The sequence below is a fragment of the Anabrus simplex genome, chromosome 2 (genome assembly GCF_040414725.1).
Source record: "Anabrus simplex isolate iqAnaSimp1 chromosome 2, ASM4041472v1, whole genome shotgun sequence".
Classification (NCBI taxonomy): Eukaryota; Metazoa; Arthropoda; class Insecta; order Orthoptera; family Tettigoniidae; genus Anabrus; species Anabrus simplex.
The window spans coordinates 790,379,706-790,399,331 of NC_090266.1; the positions used below are offsets into that span (position 1 = coordinate 790,379,706).

The 19,626-nt window shown below is 43.4% G+C and overlaps 1 protein-coding gene across 1 annotated transcript in view; it reads right to left on the reverse strand.

The window, feature by feature from the left end:
- Nucleotides 1-19,626, reverse strand: part of mtt (mangetout) — a 1,300,850-nt gene that overhangs the window by 87,425 nt on the left and 1,193,799 nt on the right. Inside the window, exon 8 of the mRNA XM_067140048.2 lies at nt 15,872-16,021. Within this exon, the coding sequence (XP_066996149.2) occupies nt 15,872-16,021 (150 nt within the window). The remainder of the gene's footprint in view (nt 1-15,871; nt 16,022-19,626) is intronic.

The window sequence follows — 19,626 nt, forward strand, 5'->3', positions numbered from 1 at the left end:
TATGGCAACTGCAAAACAATGGTGAGAATGAAGTGAAAGGATGGAGTGTAAAACGTAAATTTATTTGTATTCTTTATACTTCACAATTCTATATCGTCTTCTGCATACAATTTCAAATCGTAACCAATTGAACGTAAATAACGGGGTATGCCATTATTTGTTTGATATTCATCATACTTACGTACAATATTTTAAATTCTTGTCTGATTTATCGTATTTTTCAATAGGACGCTTAACATTGTAGTGTCCTCGCAGTGGTTGTGTTATAATTATGCTGTTTCTGCGTTGGTCCTTACGAATATTGTCTGAAAGCTCAGAATCATTTTCCGGAATTTGGAATGTCCCCCCACAACTACGTACGTTGTTTGTTCTTTGGCGTCCGTGAATAACGTGTTTGTAAACGTTCCACACCTCGGAGGGGGGGGGGGCGGTGCGTATCGCGTTGGGATTGCCAAATGTCGTCTTCTTGCTCGACTGCCGCGGATATAAGTGACTTCAATGAATTCTTTAAATCCAGTGACGTCCTCATAAATGATGTCCAGTACCATTTCGAGCATTGCCAGAACATCCTCACCTGGACGGAAGGAAGGGCAAGTAACATGTCAACTGATTTGCGCATTTCTTGATTTTTATAGTACGGTGTTTTGAGACCACATTGCATCACAGCATGGCACCAAATTGCCTGTGTATAGTCTATAGTGGAACAAGCAACCACATGCCTGGGCTAAAGGAATCATAAGCCTGACCACGTTCATTGCTAATAACTCTAAATCTATTAACATTTTCTGAGGTTGCATAACCAAATTTCTCTGTTGTGCTGCATTTTTGAGTGCTTCGAAGAGAGCTGTGTAAAAATTTCCCGCCTAACAGTTAAAGCGTATGCTAATGGAAACACATAATCGTGCACCACAATATGTAGTGTGTACAGCTGTCCAAAAATTTCACGAACGGTCTTAAAAAATTCAGTAGCTTCGTGTTAAAATACCTAGGCAATCATCTGACGAGAACATAACAATTCCATTCGGGTCATATTATCCAGTATCATGTACAATGTACCTATCATTCGTGACAGTAACATCATATGGTGCTCATATGAAGACTTCGGAGAGAAACCTTGGTATAGGTGGTTATTGCTTATTTTGTTGCCTGTTGATGTCCCGCAGGTGTATGTTTCTGTTGGGAAGCCGTATCAGAACTGCCTCATCATTAATGTGCACCAGTTCTTCTCTCAATACGTCTGGTCGGGGTTCGTAAGGATAGGCCTCTGCTCATCTTTTGATTGCAAGAATCACTTTCTTTACTTTGACTGATGTAAGTTCTCTAGCACATTGGTGGGGTCTAACGCTGATGATATTTATGTGGGTGTACACGTTGAAATTCGTAACAGATGATCCTGCGCATGTCTTTCTATTGACACAACGCCAATAGTTCCGTGTATTATTTGTATTACTTGCATTATAATTGTACCTGTACTTTTCGTAATCTGTGCTAAATGTCTTCGTTAAAATATCAACTATTCTCTTTTGTTAGAGTCTGCCTTAAAATAAACATATGTTCATAACCATGGATACTATTACTGTATTGACAAAATGTTATTTATGTTGATAAAGTGTACTTTGCGAATTTCCTTCTTGACCAAAATAAATGTAGGTGAAAAGCCTGTTGATGAAATGTCCATAGTCACACTGCCCGTCGACCAAAAACTGCAGACAAATTGTCTGTTGGCGTAGTACTTTTGACGAAACGTCCTGGAAGCCAGGGAAGACGAGATGGAATGATCACATCTCCAGGATGGAGGACGGAAGAATAGCGAGGATAGCATGGGATGGCAAGCCAGGAACTAGAAGACCAATGCGAAGATAACGCAAAGATAAGTATTCTCAGAAGCAGAATAGTAAGCGATGTAGAAAGAAAAGGAGTCTTTGATGATGATGATAATGATGCTTGTTGTTTAAAGGGGCCTAACATCTAAGGTCATCGGCCCCTAAAAAGGAGTCTTTAAGCCGAAGACAAGAAGTAGAAGAAGAGGAAGAAGAAGCATCTTTCTTACGGTGACAATTATTTGCACTAATTTAGGTTTAATAAATTACTTCGTTGGTGTGCTTTCTCCATTAGAGTGGCTAACATTAGCAACTGTCTCACGGAACAAGAACACCGGAAGCTTATTGCTTAATGACAACAATTAGATTTATTAAAATGGACTCAAATGAGAATTCCATTAAACAGACGCCGTTGCAGACAGGGAAAGCAGAATACTCAACCAGTTAAATGAGATCAATAGGGAATTTCTGAAATTCTTTGGAAAATAAGGCCAGACTGCAGTGAAACCGGTTTGTTGAATAGGACTTCTACTGAAAATTAATGGTGTTCTGACAGAACATACCACTCGATTTTCGCGAAAAATCGTACCGCTATCTGTGAAGAGGCCACCTATGATTTTCAAATATATTCGCCGCGACAAAACGTACCACAAAAAGGGGTACAGCTTGAAATGTGGGAATGCTGAGCACTGAGTCATCCCTGAGTCATATTCCGACAGACCAATGGCCGGCCGGATTTACCTCATTAGTTATTACCACAGTGATGTCTCAGATGGGATTTCTTTTTGCAATTTGCTTTACGTGACACCGACACAAATAGGTGTTAAGGCAACGATGTGATACGAAAGGGCGAGGAGTGGGAAGATACAGGCCCCGGTCTTAATTAAGGTACAGCCCCAGCCGGGTGTGAAAATGGGAATCCACGGAAAATCATCTTCAGGGCTGCCGACAGTGTGGTTCGAGCCCACTAACTGCCGAACACAAGGTCACAGCTGTGCGACTCTAACCTCATGGCCAATTCGCTCGATATATCAGGTGTAGATATATCGTGCGATAGTTGGGAGTGTGAACACGGAGCTAAAGTTAAGTGTTGCTAATAAGGGCGGCTTGTGCGCTCATTGCGAGGGACATACACAAGAAAAAATAATTGAAGAATGGTACAAATTCGTGGATTTATGTAAGGCAGCAATATGATAAAACGTTGTGTATTCATAAAATCGAAAGAGAATAAAGTGGTTTGTAGCCCTTCAATTGATCACGTTTGTGGAGTCAGGATCGATGCCTAGTTAGACGTAACAAGACCGGGTGAGTTGGCCGTGTGGTTAGAGGCGCGCGGCTATGAGCTTGCATCCGGGGGATAGTGGGTTCGGATCCCACTATCGGCAGCTCTGAAGATGGTTTTCCGTAGTTTCCCATTTCCACACCAGGTAAATGCTGGAGATGTACCTTAATTAAGGCCACGGCCACTTCCTTCCAACTCGTAGGCCTTTCCTATTCCATGGTCCCCATAAGACCTATCTATGTCGGTGCGACGTAAAGCCACTAGCAAAAAAGACGTAACAAGCGGATACAAGAGGCGAAGAAAAGAGTTCGTAGAGAAGTCACGCTCTTTATCAAGGTTTACAACGCTACTTTAGGCAACAATCACGCCAAAGGGGAGATAATGGGTTCCAATCCCACTGTCGGCAGTCCTGAAAATGGTTTTCCGTGGTTTCCCATTTTCACACCAGGCAAATGCTGGGGCTGTTCGTCAATTAAGGCCGGGGCCACTTCCTTCCCACGCCTAGCACTTTCGTATCCTATCTTCCCCATAGGACCTATCTGTGTCGGTGCCACGTAAAGCAAGTAGTAAAAAATGTAATTTTTATAATAGTAATAATTTATAAATAATAATTTTTTGCCTATAAACAAATGTTATATCTCAGGAATGGATAGAAGCGAGAGAATAAAACACACGAAACTTTTCGTCATGTTTCTTTCAATTAATATTTTAGAGCGTCGTAGGTGTTGTCATACATTCTTTGTTGATTTCATGCCCTTATTACAATGTTATGATTACTTCCAGGGTATGACTTTGTAGCCGATTCCGATACAAGAATCAATGAGAATAACTTTACAGCAGCAAAAGGTGCCAGGCGCTATTAAATAAAAAAGAGCCTAACAACATGTAAGAAGTTGGTTTCGATGAACAAATACTGACGGTACATATTTCCTGTTGACGTTGGAGAAGGAAACAGAATTATCATTTGTTCCAGTGAGAAGGGCAAAGAAAGTTTGATATTATTATTATTATTATTATTATTATTATTATTATTATTATTATTCATATAATATACATAATACGTAATAAAACAAGTATGACAGAAAACAGTGACCTTAATTAAATTCTGCGCATACGAATTAAAAGCTACATTTCACCCATTTATTCATGTAACACTCCATAACTAATCTATTTTAAATAATTCAACTATTACTTCATGCACGCGCTTGAACAAAATCAGGACAAAAAAGGAAATAACGAATCAACACTACGAACTTGAATATTGCTTCAACATTTCTGCAGCAACAGAAAAATCCTCATAGTCGATCGTTGCAGTTCATTCATATAGGAAACTATAGCTTACGAGGGAAGTATTTGTGTTCGAGTGCTCGGAATTGCACGAAGATTGGTAGGAAATATGGTCGCTGAAAATGGACGTAGTGTTCATTTCCATGTAAAATAGAAGGACTGAGAAACATAGCGGGCCAAATCCACCTGCCGTCGAAATAGAGTTAACGCCATCTATCGGTTCATATCTGGCTCAAGTATTATCTCTTCAACAGGTCTCTATTCACGTCTTCCCATTTATGTGCTACAGCGTCACAATATTTGTATCAACAAAATTGAACTAGCCCCTAGAGGTAATGCCATAGTGGGAGAAGACCTCATGACTAATTCCCAGTTTTCTCTGAGTCACGTGATATGGACATCGGCTACGAGGAGAACGTGAACAGTGATACACATTCAAGGAAAAGGAAGAGAAATAATGCTTGTTGGAAAACCGAGTCAGGTGCATGGTGTTTCAAATGAGAGACTGTCACGAGTGCTTTCCAAACAAACTGTGAATGAATGTGGTCTAGTTGTTCAGGGCAAGTGGGGTAGGCACGTTCCTGGGAACAAGATAGCGACAGAAAACATGGAATTTGTGAAGGAACTTATCCCGAGATTTCCCACAGAAAGCAGCCTTTACAGCCTAAATGATAATGCAGGACGTTGCTACTTGTCACAGTACCTGACACTTAGTAAAATGTGCGAGTTGTACTTTTCAGTATGCTCAGAGCAGAATAGTAAATCTATAAAAGAATGGTGTTATAGGGATGTTTTTAATATCCACTTCAACTTATAACTTGCAAGCTAAAAGTGATAGTTGTTCTTTCTATGATAAAATTAAAATCAGTCCTATGAGTGAAGGCACTGATGAAAAAAGTAAAACTGAACTCAGTGATGAACGGAAATTGTACAAAAGATGTACAGAAAACGTACGTACTCAGTTGAGAAGTAACACTGAGCTAAAAATGGAGGGGATCGTACACACATTTACATTCGTCATGCAGCAGACCCTTCCACTTCCACTAATAACAAGTAGTGTTTTGTTTTTTACAAGAAGAAGTTTTGGGTGAACAGTTTTTGAATACATAACTGTGAGTATGGTAACCGTTACATAAACATGTGTGGTAAAGATACAGGTCAAAGGGGCCCAACAGACGTAGGTTCATATACAGTGACTCGCATAATTATTCGGACAGACGTGATTTATTGTAGTTTCCTTTGTATTAGTAGTTTCAGTAACAAAAAAACACTCATATAAATTAGATACAAGTTTCTGTATGGAACATAAAAACTAAACATCCATCATTCTTCTAATGAACACGTTCAATTAAAATATAATCATTAAAAACGAAATCAAACCAATATGGCACAAAATTATTCGGACACTTGCCGTTTTACTTATGGTCCTAAAGGTTCAGTAACTGGTGGGCTTTCCTTTCATTATAATTACTTCCTTGAGTCGACTTGGCATGTTCTCCACTAATTTCCGGATGTAATCGGGAGATATCTTCTGCCACTCTTCTTGAAGTCCATTTTTCAGTTATTCTCTAGATGTGATTGTTGTTTTCCTTATTTCTTTATACAGTTTGTCCCAAAGATTCTCAGTCCCATTTATGTCTGGTGATTGATGGGGGGGGATGAAGCACTTTTGCGCAACTAAACAATAACCACATCCTTACATTCCAGGCCTTATGGTTTGGGTCGTTATCTTGATAAAATTTAAAATGTTCACCAGTCCCCATCTTTTCGGCTCTCTTTTTCATATTATCCCTCAGTATTTTAAGGTATTGAAAGTGGTCCATTTTACCCTCAATAAAAACCAATTCACCAATTCCAATCGCCGACATGCACCCCCACATCATTACATGTCCACCACCATGTTTCACAGCTGCTTTCAGATTTTTGTCTTGAAGCTCAGTATTAGGACGCCGCCAAACTGTTATCCTCTCATCAGACTGAAACATGTTAAATTTACTCTCATCAGCAAATATGACGTCATTCCACCACTCATTATCTTCATTAACATGCTCTTTGGCAAACAGCATTCTCTTTCTTTGATTTACTTGATTTATGAAGGGCTTCCTTCTTGCAATATGGCCGTGAAAGTTACCTCTTCTGAGCACTCTCCGTATTGTTTCGGGATGCACTTTCTTTCCGGTGTCTGAGGCAATCTCCGTAGCAGGTTTGGAGCACTTAACTTGGGTGCCTTTTTCATTTTTCTGATGATATAACACTCTTCCCTCACAGAAAAATGTTCTTGGACGTCCCGTATGAGGTAGATGTCAATCCTATCTTCCTCCTGGAATCTTGTGATAGTGTCAGAGACTGTACTTTTCTTCATTTGTAACATTTCAGCAATTTCACGACAACTTTTACCTTTAGCATGGTGAAAAATTACTAGCTGCCGCTGTTCTATTGTGCTCTCTCTTCCTCTGCGGTCCATTTTCACCTACGTTGTACAAAGCACTCTAACACACTGAATGTTTACATTCACACTGTCCGTGGCTCTTTTAGATACGACCTCTGCACGGCAACTGACTTTTGTCCGAATAATTTTGTTGAAGCACGCTAACTGCTTTCTGAGGTTCCGTGGTCACTGGTTCTCTCCTGTTTTCTAAAAGTACACATTTGAACGTCGTGTTGAATCTGTCAAACTGGGTTCTGTCAGAAAGTGGTTTGCGTGCACGATATTTTCTCTGAAATATAGGGCCAGTGTGTAGCAAAGACTATAATTACTAACGTGTCCGAATAATTATGTGAGTCACTGTATTCTGCACTACGTGATGAATGCCAGTAAAAATTTAAATCAGTCAGTTGCCTATTCAGACACTTGTGATGGTTAGAATAGTAATCAGTATATTGCACATTCGTGGGACATTTCATTACATTGTTCCCAATTTAAACCCCCTCGTGTGTGCTTCTACAATTGTAGGGGGCTAACCCTGGATACCCTCTTCAATTGAAGATCCTCTTCGTGGTGAGGGGGACTAGTAGCTCCTTTCTTGCGATGCCGAATGGAGCCCCATTGGGTAACCGTTCGGTATACAAGGAGGAGGAAGCTAAAGCACCGCCCAACCCTAAGGTGTAATGCGACCCGTGCCGATGGGGTGCATGACACATGGGAGATATGTCTTGAACGGAGCCTTCGAGATACTTGGCGCCCTCTCGAAGTAAGTAGCCTTACCCAGGTATGCGGGGCTCTGCCTGGGCGGACATATATTTCCCTAGCTACTCGTGGGACTTGAATGAATACGGTAGCCATCCATAAACCGGAGAGCTCTTCTGGGGCCTCCGAGAGAAACACTACAACAACAACCGAAGGGGACTCTTCGGAGATACCCTCGGATAGTTCATCTACGACAGTTAGAGGGCTCACTCAAGAGGTGGGCAATCTACAGGTCCAGAAGAAGAAGAAACAGCGCTCTGGCGCTGAGAAGAGGAGATATAAGAAGGCCTTAAGGCCCGGGAGCAGGCCAAAGAGGGCTTAACTCCGGGAGCTGAGGGGCCTTCTAACACCACGACAGTAACAACTGTGGGGGGGATCCAATGGGCACAAGAGGCGGGACCCTGAAAAGGGCTCTGCTTCTAGGGCACAGAGGACCCCACCCACAAAGATGCCAGCGGGTAAACGACTTCTGTCGGGGGCAACCCCAGAAGAAGATCTGCAGACCCGCAAAAAACCCAAGGTGGAATATGCCAGGATAGCTAAAGCTGGGATCAGGATGGCCATAGTACCTGTAGGATATCCTGACCAGCAGCTAACCGAGAAACAGGTGGAAGCTGTGAAAGAGGCTATCACCAATCTGATAGACGAGCTTCCGGAGCAGGGGCCCATTAAGCCTCAGTTCCTGGATTGCTATCTGTCGAGAGGTGCGGCCGTCATCATAGCCGAGAACGAAGAGACTGTAGCATGGCTTTCCAGTCTTGTTACAGGTATACAACCGTGGGAAGGAGCCAGGCTCACAATTGTGGGCATGGATAAACTTCTTTCCTACAAGAGAGTCATGGTCTGGATACCAGGACAACCAAAGGACAATAATGTCCTTCTGGGAAGAATGGCACGCCAGAACCATGGCTTAAACCCCACCAGCTGGAGGGTCTACGACCGCAAGGAGGAGAAGAGAGGTGTCCGACTTGTGGTTAGCATGGACTCCAGAGACGTGGAGAAAATGGTAGGGAAGAAGATCCTCTGCGGGGTGCATGTGGCTACCTTCACCTTGGTGGAGGCCAAGCATGACAAGCAGAGGACCAACCCCACCACAGAAAATACCGAGACTAACAGGGGCGAAGAGCAGGAGCCCGGACAGGAACCTGGGCCAGTCAAGCCTCAAGACTCATCGCGGGAGACGGAGCAGCACGTTCCGGAGACGACATAAGGTAAAGCATTGCATGAAGGTAAGAATGATTACTTTCATACAAGCAAATATACCACATTGTATAGCGGCCTCTAGGGTACTTATTAAAAGTATCCAGAAAGTTGGCATCAAGCAGTAAGTTCAGGGTCTCCCTCTCTGTGGATGTGTATCCACCCGAAGGCGACTCCAGTGAACCCAGCCTTGCCCTTCTATCCAAGGTTAAAATTTTATGAAGCCTTGCCGCTTCATGTTGACTTTCAATGGATTCACAAAACTGTCTCCAAGATTTCCTAGAAGCCTTTTTGACTTCCGACTTGTACCTTCTTTGTGATTCTTTGTAAGAATCTAGGCTTTCTTGATCCTGAAGTTCCCTGTATTTATTCCAGAGCCTTCGTGTATTTCTCCTCAGGTGTTCAAGATAACTATTCCACTTGAAGCTTCCTGTTACTCTTTTTGCCTTAACAATAGGGCAGTTTAATTCATAAGAGATAACCAGTGTCCGTGTGAGAAAACTCACACTGAGCTCCAGCTCCTCTTTATCTTTCATTATATTTGAGGGTCCTCTCTCCAGTCCCCTCCTCACGTCCTCCCTAAAAGACGTCCAATCGGTTCGTCTAGGGTTTCTGTAAGACGGGATCTCGAGGAAGCCCTCTGTATAAAACACAATGTGTCTATGGTCTGACAAGGAAGGCTCCAAAGAAACCTTCCAGTCTTTAAATTCCTGTATGATTCCCATGGAACCCAGGGTAAGATCTATGATCCCCTCACTCCTATTATTAATGAAGGTAGGGGTATCACCAATATTCATGATCTCAAGATCAGTTGTACATAGAAATTCTATGAGGGGCTCTCCCCTTCGGTTTGTATATTTGCTTCCCCAAATGCTGTGATGAGCATTGGCGTCACATCCTACTATGAGGTTTAATCCTTGTTTCCTACAGTATATCACCAGTCTCTTGAACTCCTCCGGCGGGGGTGGAGTTTCAGAGTCTCCTGGGAAATATGCAGAGCAGACAACCAAGTCTTTTGGCTGTCCGCCCTCTTCATATCTCACTAGGACTGCTACCAGGTCTCTAGTAATGAAGCCTGGTATAGCCCAGGCGTTGTGATCTTTAACTAGTATACATGCTCTAGGCTTCTCCTCTGCTATTCCACTGAATAGAGTGAACCCTGCACATTTTAGTCCCATGATATGCCACTGTCTAAGCCAGGGTTCTTGTATCAAGATATGAAGAGGGCGGACAGCCAAAAGACTTGGTTGTCTGCAAAAGCCCAGGGGTGGATGGGATCTTCCCGGCACTTCTTCAGGAAGCTGGGGGGTAGTCACGAATAGTGAGGTAGAATCGAGCGGATCCTTCAGACCCGATAAAAGTAGCTGGAAGGAAGCCGCAGAGATTGTTACCCCAAGAAGGGTTAAGTGGGCATTAGAATCCTTTGCCCCTTGCAAAAGCCCAGGGGTGGATGGGATCTTCCCGGCACTTCTTCAGGAAACTGGGGGGGGGGGGGTGTCCTCATACCATACCTGGTCAGAATATTTAGAGCCTGTCTCACTATGGGGTATGTGTACTCCTTGTGGCGTCAGGCGAAGGTGGTGTATATACCTAAACCCGGAAGGTCTTCATATACTAGACCTAAGGATTATAGACCCATTAGTCTAACATCTTTTCTACTTAAGACCATGGAAAGACTGGTGGATAGACATATCAGGGAGAAAGTATTAAGGGACTTTCCCCTGCATTCTCATCAACGTGCATATCAACCAGGGAAATCGGTTGAGACGGCACTACACCAGCTAGTTTCTAGGCTGGAGAGTGCCTTGGATCAGCAACAACTTGCTATGGTTGTATTCCTAGATATAGAAGGGGCCTTTAACTATACATCTTTGGGCTCCATAGAACGTAGTCTAGAGAGAAGAGGAGTGAGCAGTATGCTCATAAAATGGATTATGGCCTCACTGCAGAGCCGTCAAGTTCTGTTTACCCTCAACGCTGTAATGTTGAGAGCTAATATAGACAGGGGATGTCCACAGGGAGGAGTATTATCACCAACATTATGGTGTCTGGTAGTGGATGAACTACTTACCAGGTTAAATGTTGGAGGAATATACGCCCAAGGCTATGCTGATGACATAAGCCTGATGGCGGTAGGAAATTTCCCCAGCACGGTTTCCGAGCTCGTACAGAGCTCTTTACGTAGGGTGGAAAGATGGTGCCACGAGACAGACTTGTCGGTTAATCCCGATAAGACGGAGCTCGTGGTATTTACCAGGAGGAGGAGGCTAGACGGACTGTCAGAGTCTTTCCTATTTGGGAAAAAATTAGCTAAGACAACCTCAGTTAAGTACCTAGGGGTAATCCTTGAGGCAAGACTGAGTTGGAAGAAACATATAGATCATAAGGTGGATAAGGCCCGCAAGATTATGTGGGCCTGTCGCAGGGGCGTCGGTAAGACTTGGGGCCTAATACCTAAGGTGGTCCAGTGGCTCTATATCTCTATTGTACGGCCCACGATCACCTATGCATCTTTAGTCTGGTGGCCAGGCTCGGAGAGTAAAACTGTGACCACCAGGTTAAACAGTGTCCAAAGACTTGCGTGTCTAGGAATAACAGGGGCACTGGATACTGCACCATTATGTGCAATGGAGGCCATCCTAGGTTTTCCCCCCTTACATTTATATGTTAAGGTAATAGCGGAAATGAGTGCCTATCGCCTCTGGTCACTCGGAGGATGGTCCTTCAAAAACCCGAATAGAGGTCATGCCTCTATTCTTACAAGGCTCCACCAGACTTGCCCTATGACAATGATGATCGGGGATCTGATGAAGCCTAGCTTTAATTTGAATTATAAATTTACAGTGGTGATACCCACAAGGGAGGAGTGGGCCGCGGATGCTTGGGCCCGTCTTAAGTCTGCTGGCTGTACATGGTACACAGATGGCTCGCGGACGGAGACGGGCACAGGCGCCGGGATCTGGGGGCCTAAGACAAGGCTCTCCCTTCCTATGGGTAAATATGCTACTGTTTTCCAGGCCGAAGTATACGCAATACTAGCCTGTGCTGTATATATATGGAATATGCCTGGACACAGAAGATGCATCACTATCTGCAGTGATAGCCAGGCAGCACTAAAAGCACTATGTGCAGTTAAAACAACATCAAAATTGGTATGGGAATGTCAAAGGATGTTAGATCAGCTGTGCGAATTTAGCTCAGTTACCCTATTATGGGTCCCTGGGCACACAGGTATCAGTGGAAATGAAGAAGCTGACAAACTAGCGAAACAAGGCTCAAAAGGTTCTTTCACAGGACCAGAGCCCTTCCTGGGAGTTTCACTCCGAAGTGTGAGCCTGGTAATATCCCAGAGGACAAACCAGTCTCACTTAGATATTTGGAAGAGGTTAACTATAGCAAGGCAGGCACGTGAACTTATCAAAGGGCCTAGCCAATGTTATAAAAAGGTCCTAATGAATTTGAATAGGACCAGAATGAGAATGGTAGTTGGACTGTTAACAGGCCACAATACCTTACAGAGACACCTACACATCATGAAAATCACCCAGGATCCGATGTGTAGAAGATACGGTAAGGAGGAGGAGACCTCCGCGCATGTGTTATGTCAGTGCGAGGCTCTTGCAAGCACCAGACATCGATACTTTGGCTCACATTTTGTGAGCCTGGAAGACATCAGGAATGCCAATATCCGGACACTAGTATCCTTTATAGGAGCACTAGGGCTGGACTAGGCAAACCTGTTTAAGGGGCACAAAGGGTCTTCATAGACCTACGTGTGGAGCTCTGCGAAGACAGGGCTCACCCATTTTTTATCTATCTATCTATCTATCCCAATTTAAAATCATTGATCATAAGTTCCTAGAATCTGACCAATCATATTTGCCTAATGATAGAGATTATAGTTCCACTGAAACCTCGAAAGTAAGGCTAAATCTCTCTTCTTGATAGAAGATTATCTGACATTATTTAAGAAGTGCCGGCCCCGTGGTGTAGGGGTAGCTTGCCTGCCTCTTGCCCGGAGGCCCCGGGTTCTATTCCCGGCCAGGTCAGGGATTTTTCTCTCGACCTGAGGACTGGTTCGAGGTCCACTCAGCCTACGTGATTAGAATTGAGGAGCCATCTGACGGTGAGGTGGCGGCCCCGGTTTTGAAAGCCCAGAATAACAGCCGAGAGGATGCGTCGTGTTGACCAAACGTCCCCTCGTAATCTGCAGGCCTTTGGGCTGAGCAGCGGTCGCTGGGCAGGTCAAGGCCCTTTCAAGGGCGTTAAGTGCTGTTGGGGGGGGGGGTATTTAAGAAGTGCAGGCGAAATAAGCTCTTTAGTGTGAAGAAATGAAACAGAAATATTTTGTGAACATTAAGAAGCTCTCAAATAACTTTGTGATTCGTAAGGAATCAGTAGATGGGGAAAGGTTCAGTAGCTCAAGCTTAGGTGGTTTCGATTCCACTGCAATCAACCACTTAAGATTAAGTTCAGGTACGCTCTTAACCAAATGGATGTATGGAAAATCCTTGATATTTCAACTTCTCGGAAGGGCAGGCCATCTTTATATGTACCTTCAGTACCTTCACCATTGGATCTAAGTCGTGCTTACATAGCTCCCATTAATGTGGCAAAAGCTAAATTTGATGATTTAACTTCCATTAATTCTTCCAGTTAATCATAAGCTTTTACAAGATTTGTAATATTGTGTTGTAGCTGCGGCCAAATGAATTACATTACAGTGTCCTGTGGTGTTGGCTCACTAACTTATCGTTAAAATTCATACTTTTTGTTCAGAGTGAAAATGTTCAGTCCACTCCAGTGCAAAAGCATAGTAGTTTTCCTTTTTTATATTAACAAGGCAGGTAGTCTTTGTATTTTGTTTTTTAGTGATTAGCTAAAACATGCATATGTTGAAGTCGTTGTAATCTGCTTCTGTGAATTATAGTAGTGCCTAGATTTAAACCTTAACTTTCTCCATTTTTAAAAAATGGCACTTGGCCCACTACGGTTTCCAGCTCTTCAATTACGCATTTCATCAAATGAGTAAATTGAAGTAGTTTCGAGTAGCAACATTGTGCTATGACGATTGATTGCAACACTGAAAATGACCGCGAATCACGCTATGTAATTTAATTAAATTATCGATACTAGTGTAGTCGAGCGAGTTGGCCGTGCGGTTACGGGACGCGCAGCTGTGACCTTGCATTCGGGAGACGGTGAGTTCAAAATCCACTATCGGCAGCTCTGAAGATGGTTTTCTGTGGTTTCCATTTTCACACGAGACAAATGCTGTACCTTACTGACGGACATGGCCGCTTCCTTCCCACTTCCCGTCCTATCGTCGCCATAAGACCTCTCTGCGTCGGTGCGACGTAAAACAACTTGCAAAAGAAAAATACTAGTGTAATATAAAATATAAAATACGATTACTTATCCAGTTTACATTCAAGTGCTGATATAGATGAGACGTGTCTCCGTACACCTTCAGTCAATATCAAAATGAAGATGGAACTTTTTCTGTTATGTATTCGATGCACAATGGAGCATACTAAATTTGACGATGGCCACGCACAAAGCATCTTCAACGTGGCGACCAAACATCATAGGGTGATGTTACTAACCGAAACTACTTAAAGTTATTTGTTTATGCGTATGCGGAATTCTACAGGAAAAAGAACCCTATAGTCGTTTACAGGCACCAAATTTGAGCTTTCCTATCAATTATCATGTAATTATCCGACTCGTTGGCTGAATGGTCAGCGTACTGGCCTTGGGTTCAGAGGGTCCCGGGTTCGATTCCCGGCCGGGTCGGGGATTTTAACTTTCATTGGTTAATTCCAACGGCCCGGGGGCTGGGTGTTTGTGCTGTCTCCAACATCCCTGCAACTCACACACCACACATAACACCATCCTCACCACAATAACACGCAGTTACCTACACATGGCAGATGCCGTCCACCCTCATCGGAGGGTCTGCCTTACAGGGGCTGCACTCGACTAGAAGTAGACACACGAAATTATCAACATGTAATTCGGAGCATTCCTACACAAATAGTTCCCTCGTTAGTTCCCCATGTTTCAGTTCGGTCAAATGAACTATTCACTCGTTGTCCATGAAGAATTGTCATTATTACGAATAATAATAACGTGACAAATAGAAAGGGATTTCAAAAGAGGGAAAAACGGAGGTACAGTCCGGAGCGCTGAATCGTGCCGTTGCATATAGTTCCGATTGTACTTTCCCTTATCGAATTTTTAAAATTTGTTGTCGAAACCAGCAACATGATGAGCCCGTCTCTTATTGGTTTGAAGTATATTCCGCCACTCAAACACTAACCAACGAACAAAGGTGGACACTAAATTAGAAATGAAAGGGGAGGAGTGAAGAGAAAGTGAACCTTATTGGATGAAACGAACTGTCTTGTGACTTACTAGTTTAGCTATCTTGACCTAATTAGCCGCTGCTAACCAAGGGTACGCGAAGTAAGCTTAGGCTATCAATAATCATAAGGGAATTACTAGGACCGTATAAGGGAGGGCCGATGCGCTGTGACATTCCATTACCAACATAAATAACTGTTTCTATCTCGGCATGATTCCTTGCACTTGACTGTAACATAAAGAATCAAGCGCTGCAGGTGATTTAAAGACACTGAAATTTTAAATGGAACGAGAAAATGTTGTGTTAGTTTATCATTTTCTATATTAATTATACTCAGTTTGATGCAGGCTTCTCCATCCTGGTGAGTTTGCTCGGTCAATTCTGGACGCAGAAATGTATCATACAGTAGTTTTATCCCATGATATAGCTAGAGCCCATTAAAGTAACCTCACAAAATATTACATAAGAATCCCGATGCAAAGAGCATGGAAAAGTCATGATGGTTATAGTTGAATGGTATTCGCTTGGCTTCTATCGGCCTTATATTATTTCACAGTCTCTTGGAAGCTTCTACTACATTTGAATTACGATCTATTAACATAACATTCTATGAAAAGAAGTTTTTCAAACCAAAAGCGTGGTAAAATTACATTTTCTATTTATTAATAGTGAATAAATATCTTTCAATAAGTTTATATTATACTTGAAAAACTAGAATCATTACTTACCAGACGTGTTAAGACGCAAACCATCTTCAGTATACTCTCCGACCCGAATCCACTTGAAATGGCCTGGTTTCAGTTGTTTGAAGTGAATGATATTGTAGCGAGCTGGTCCATCACCATTTTGGTCGAAATGGAACCTATCTCCACTCAGACCTGTAGAAATATTATTTCGACATTATTACTCAAATCTTTATCTTTTATGTATACTGAATGACAAGAAATATTGAAATAGGAGCATTCATAGGCATGAGATATAAACAATACGGCAATGTGAATAACTCACTCTGTTAAGGAAACATATATTTATTGTCTGGAGTATCTTACTGAAGAAAATTACTTTGGATGTACAACCATTATCTTTACATAATATTGGAAATATTGGAAAATAATAAAATTATAAAATTATAATATTGCCTTTTAGGCAATGAAGCTAAGAATGACAAAACTGCTGGCCCTTAACTTTTACACAATGCAAGTTATGGTAAAGCGTTGAAACTCACAAGAAAAAGTAAAAATTTCTCTGTCGTGAGTCGTGCTTTTGTTATAACGATGATGGTCGTTGTTGTATAAAGGTGGAATCGACATTTATTTGTACAATAACTTCAATTTCTCGGTGTTCACTAGATATTATTCCAATTTAATTTTCATATCTTTCCTGATACAATTTAAATTTAGTGGCTCCTGAGCAACCCATATCAAGGTATCGGACCTTGAAGCTCCTAAATATCAGCATCCTACCAAAGTTTGGCGGATACTTACTTTCCTCAAGGTGTTTAGATTTCAGTTACCCGTCGTGTAGAGCGGCGAACATCCTGGTTTCTATAATTCTGAGCTACTATAATAGCATTCACCTGGGTGGTCATAATTCAGTACTTGATGTGTAATTCAGGCACTGTGGGCCTAATAGTAAGTCTACTATTTCTATGTCGAAGGATCATGTCAAAGAAAGCTTCAGGATGATTCGACAACAGTATGCCAAAAGACAATTCGTCTATAAGTTTTTGGTCGATGAGTAGTATGACGATGGATATTTCGTCAACAAAAGTTTCACCTAAATTCATTTTAGTCAAGAAGAAAATTCGCAAAAGGAATTTTCGTTAAAATAAATAACATTTCGTCATTACAGTAATAGCTTTTATGGCTATTAACGTGTATTTATTTTAAGGCAGATTCTAACAAAGGATTTTGTGTAGATTATAACGGAAATTTGTAGTGCAAATTTTATATGGCAAGACTAGTGCATGCCATCAGGGGCAGGCTTATGCTAGAGGACGAAAATCACGGGTAAAATTTTAATTCAAATAATAATAATACACGGAAATGTTGGCACTGTGTCAACAGAGAGACATGCAGAGGATCATTTGTTACGAATTTCGACGTGGATACTAACATAAATACACTGACTGACAGAGCAAATGCAACACCAAGAAGGAGTGGTTCGAAAGGGATGAAAGTTGGGGAAAAAACAGAGACGGCACGGACGAATAATTGATGTTTATTTCAAACCGATATGCAGGTTACACATTGCGCACGGCATCGACTCAGTAGGATGTAGGACCACCGCGAGCGGCGATGCACGCAGAAACACGTCGAGGTACAGAGTCAGTAAGAGTGCGGATGGTGTCCTGAGGGATGGTTCTCCATTCTCTATCAACCATTTGCCACAGTTGGTCGTCCGTACGAGGCTGGGGCAGAGTTTGCAAACGGCGTCCAATGAGATCCCACACGTGTTCGATTGGTGAGAGATCCGGAGAGTACGCTGGCCACGGAAGCATCTGTACACCTCGTAGAGCCTGTTGGGAGATGCGAGCAGTGTGTGGGCGGGCATTATCCTGCTGAAACAGAGCATTGGGCAGCCCCTGAAGGTACGAGAGTGCCACCGGCCGCAGCACATGCTGCACGTAGCGGTGGGCATTTAACGTGCCTTGAATACGCACTAGAGGTGACGTGGAATCATACGCAATAGCGCCCCAAACCATGATGCCGCGTTGTCTAGCGGTAGGGCGCTCCACAGTTACTGCCGGATTTGACCTTTCTCCACGCCGACGCCACACTCGTCTGCGGTGACTATCACTGACAGAACAGAAGCGTGACTCATCGGAGAACACGACGTTCCGCCATTCCCTCATCCAAGTCGCTCTAGCCCGGCACCATGCCAGGCGTGCACGTCTATGCTGTGGAGTCAATGGTAGTCTTCTGAGCGGACGCCGGGAGTGCAGGCCTCCTTCAACCAATCGACGGGAAATTCTTCTGGTCGATATTGGAACAGCCAGGGTGTCTTGCACATGCTGAAGAATGGCGGTTGACGTGGCGTGCGGGGCTGCCACCGCTTGGCGGCAGATGCGCCGATCCTCGCGTGCTGACGTCACTCGGGCTGCGCCTGGACCCCTCGCACGTGCCACATGTTCCTGCGCCAACCATCTTCGCCGCAGGCGCTGCACCGTGGACACATCCCTATGGGTATCGGCTGCGATTTGACGAAGCGACCAACCTGCCCTTCTCAGCCCGATCACCATACCCCTCGTAAAGTCGTCTGTCTGCTGGAAATGCCTCCGTTGACGGCGGCCTGGCATTCTTAGCTATACACGTGTCCTGTGGCACACGACAACACGTTCTAGAATGACTGTCGGCTGAGAAATCACGGTACGAAGTGGGCCATTCGCCAACGCCGTGTCCCATTTATCGTTCGCTACGTGCGCAGCACAGCGGCGCATTTCACATCATGAGCATACCTCAGTGACGGCAGTCTACCCTGCAAGTGGCATAAAGTTCTGACCACTCCTTCTTGGTGTTGCATTTGCTCTGTCAGTCAGTGTATAATCAGTGTTAGACGTCACCAATGTCCTAGTGATGCAACATCAATCAAAGTAAAGGAAGTGGTTCGTGCGATCAAAAGAAGTGCTGAGGCCCATTCTAATGAACCCCCAGCACCGGTATTGAGGGGAGAACTGGTGTACGTTAAGGATAAGGTAGTACGGACGGGACTTCTGAATAGAAACGAACACCCGCGAGACGTCAAAAGGCAACAAAATAAGCAATGCCCACCTATACCAAGGTTCCACTCCGAAGTCGTCATACGAGCACCGTATGATGTTACAATCACTAATGAGAGATTCCTTTTACATGAAACAGCTAAACGTAAAAATGTTATTTTCTCGTTAGATGGGTATCTATGTCTCTTAACACGAAGAACGCGGCCTTTGGCTGATGGAACTTTTAAGCCCGTTCCTGACAATTCTGTAAAGCTGTACACAGTAAATGGTGTGGTACACGGTTATGTGTTTCCATTAGCAAACGCCTTAACTCTTAGGCAGGATGAAAATTCATACACAACTCTCTTCGAAGCGCGTGAAAGTGCAGCACAGCACAGGTCCTGAAACCTAAGAAAACTTTAATGGACTTCGAGTGGGTAGCAATGGATGCGGTCATACGTGTATTTCCTGCAGCCCATCTATGTGGTTGCTCGTTTCGCTACAGACTCTACACAGGTTATTTGGCGCCACGTCGTGACGCAACGTGGTCACAAAGCAACGTACAAAAATCAAGAAGAGCGTGACTCGGTTGGCATGTTACTTGCCCTTCCTTTTACCAGTTGAGGATGTTCTGGGATTGTTAGAAATGGTACTAGACTTCATTTACGAGGAAGTTATTAGACTTAATGAATTCATTGAAGTCACTTACATCCGTGGCAGTCGAGCAAGAGGACGACGTTTGGCAATTCCAGCGCGATTCGCCCCCGAGGTGTGGAACGCTGACGA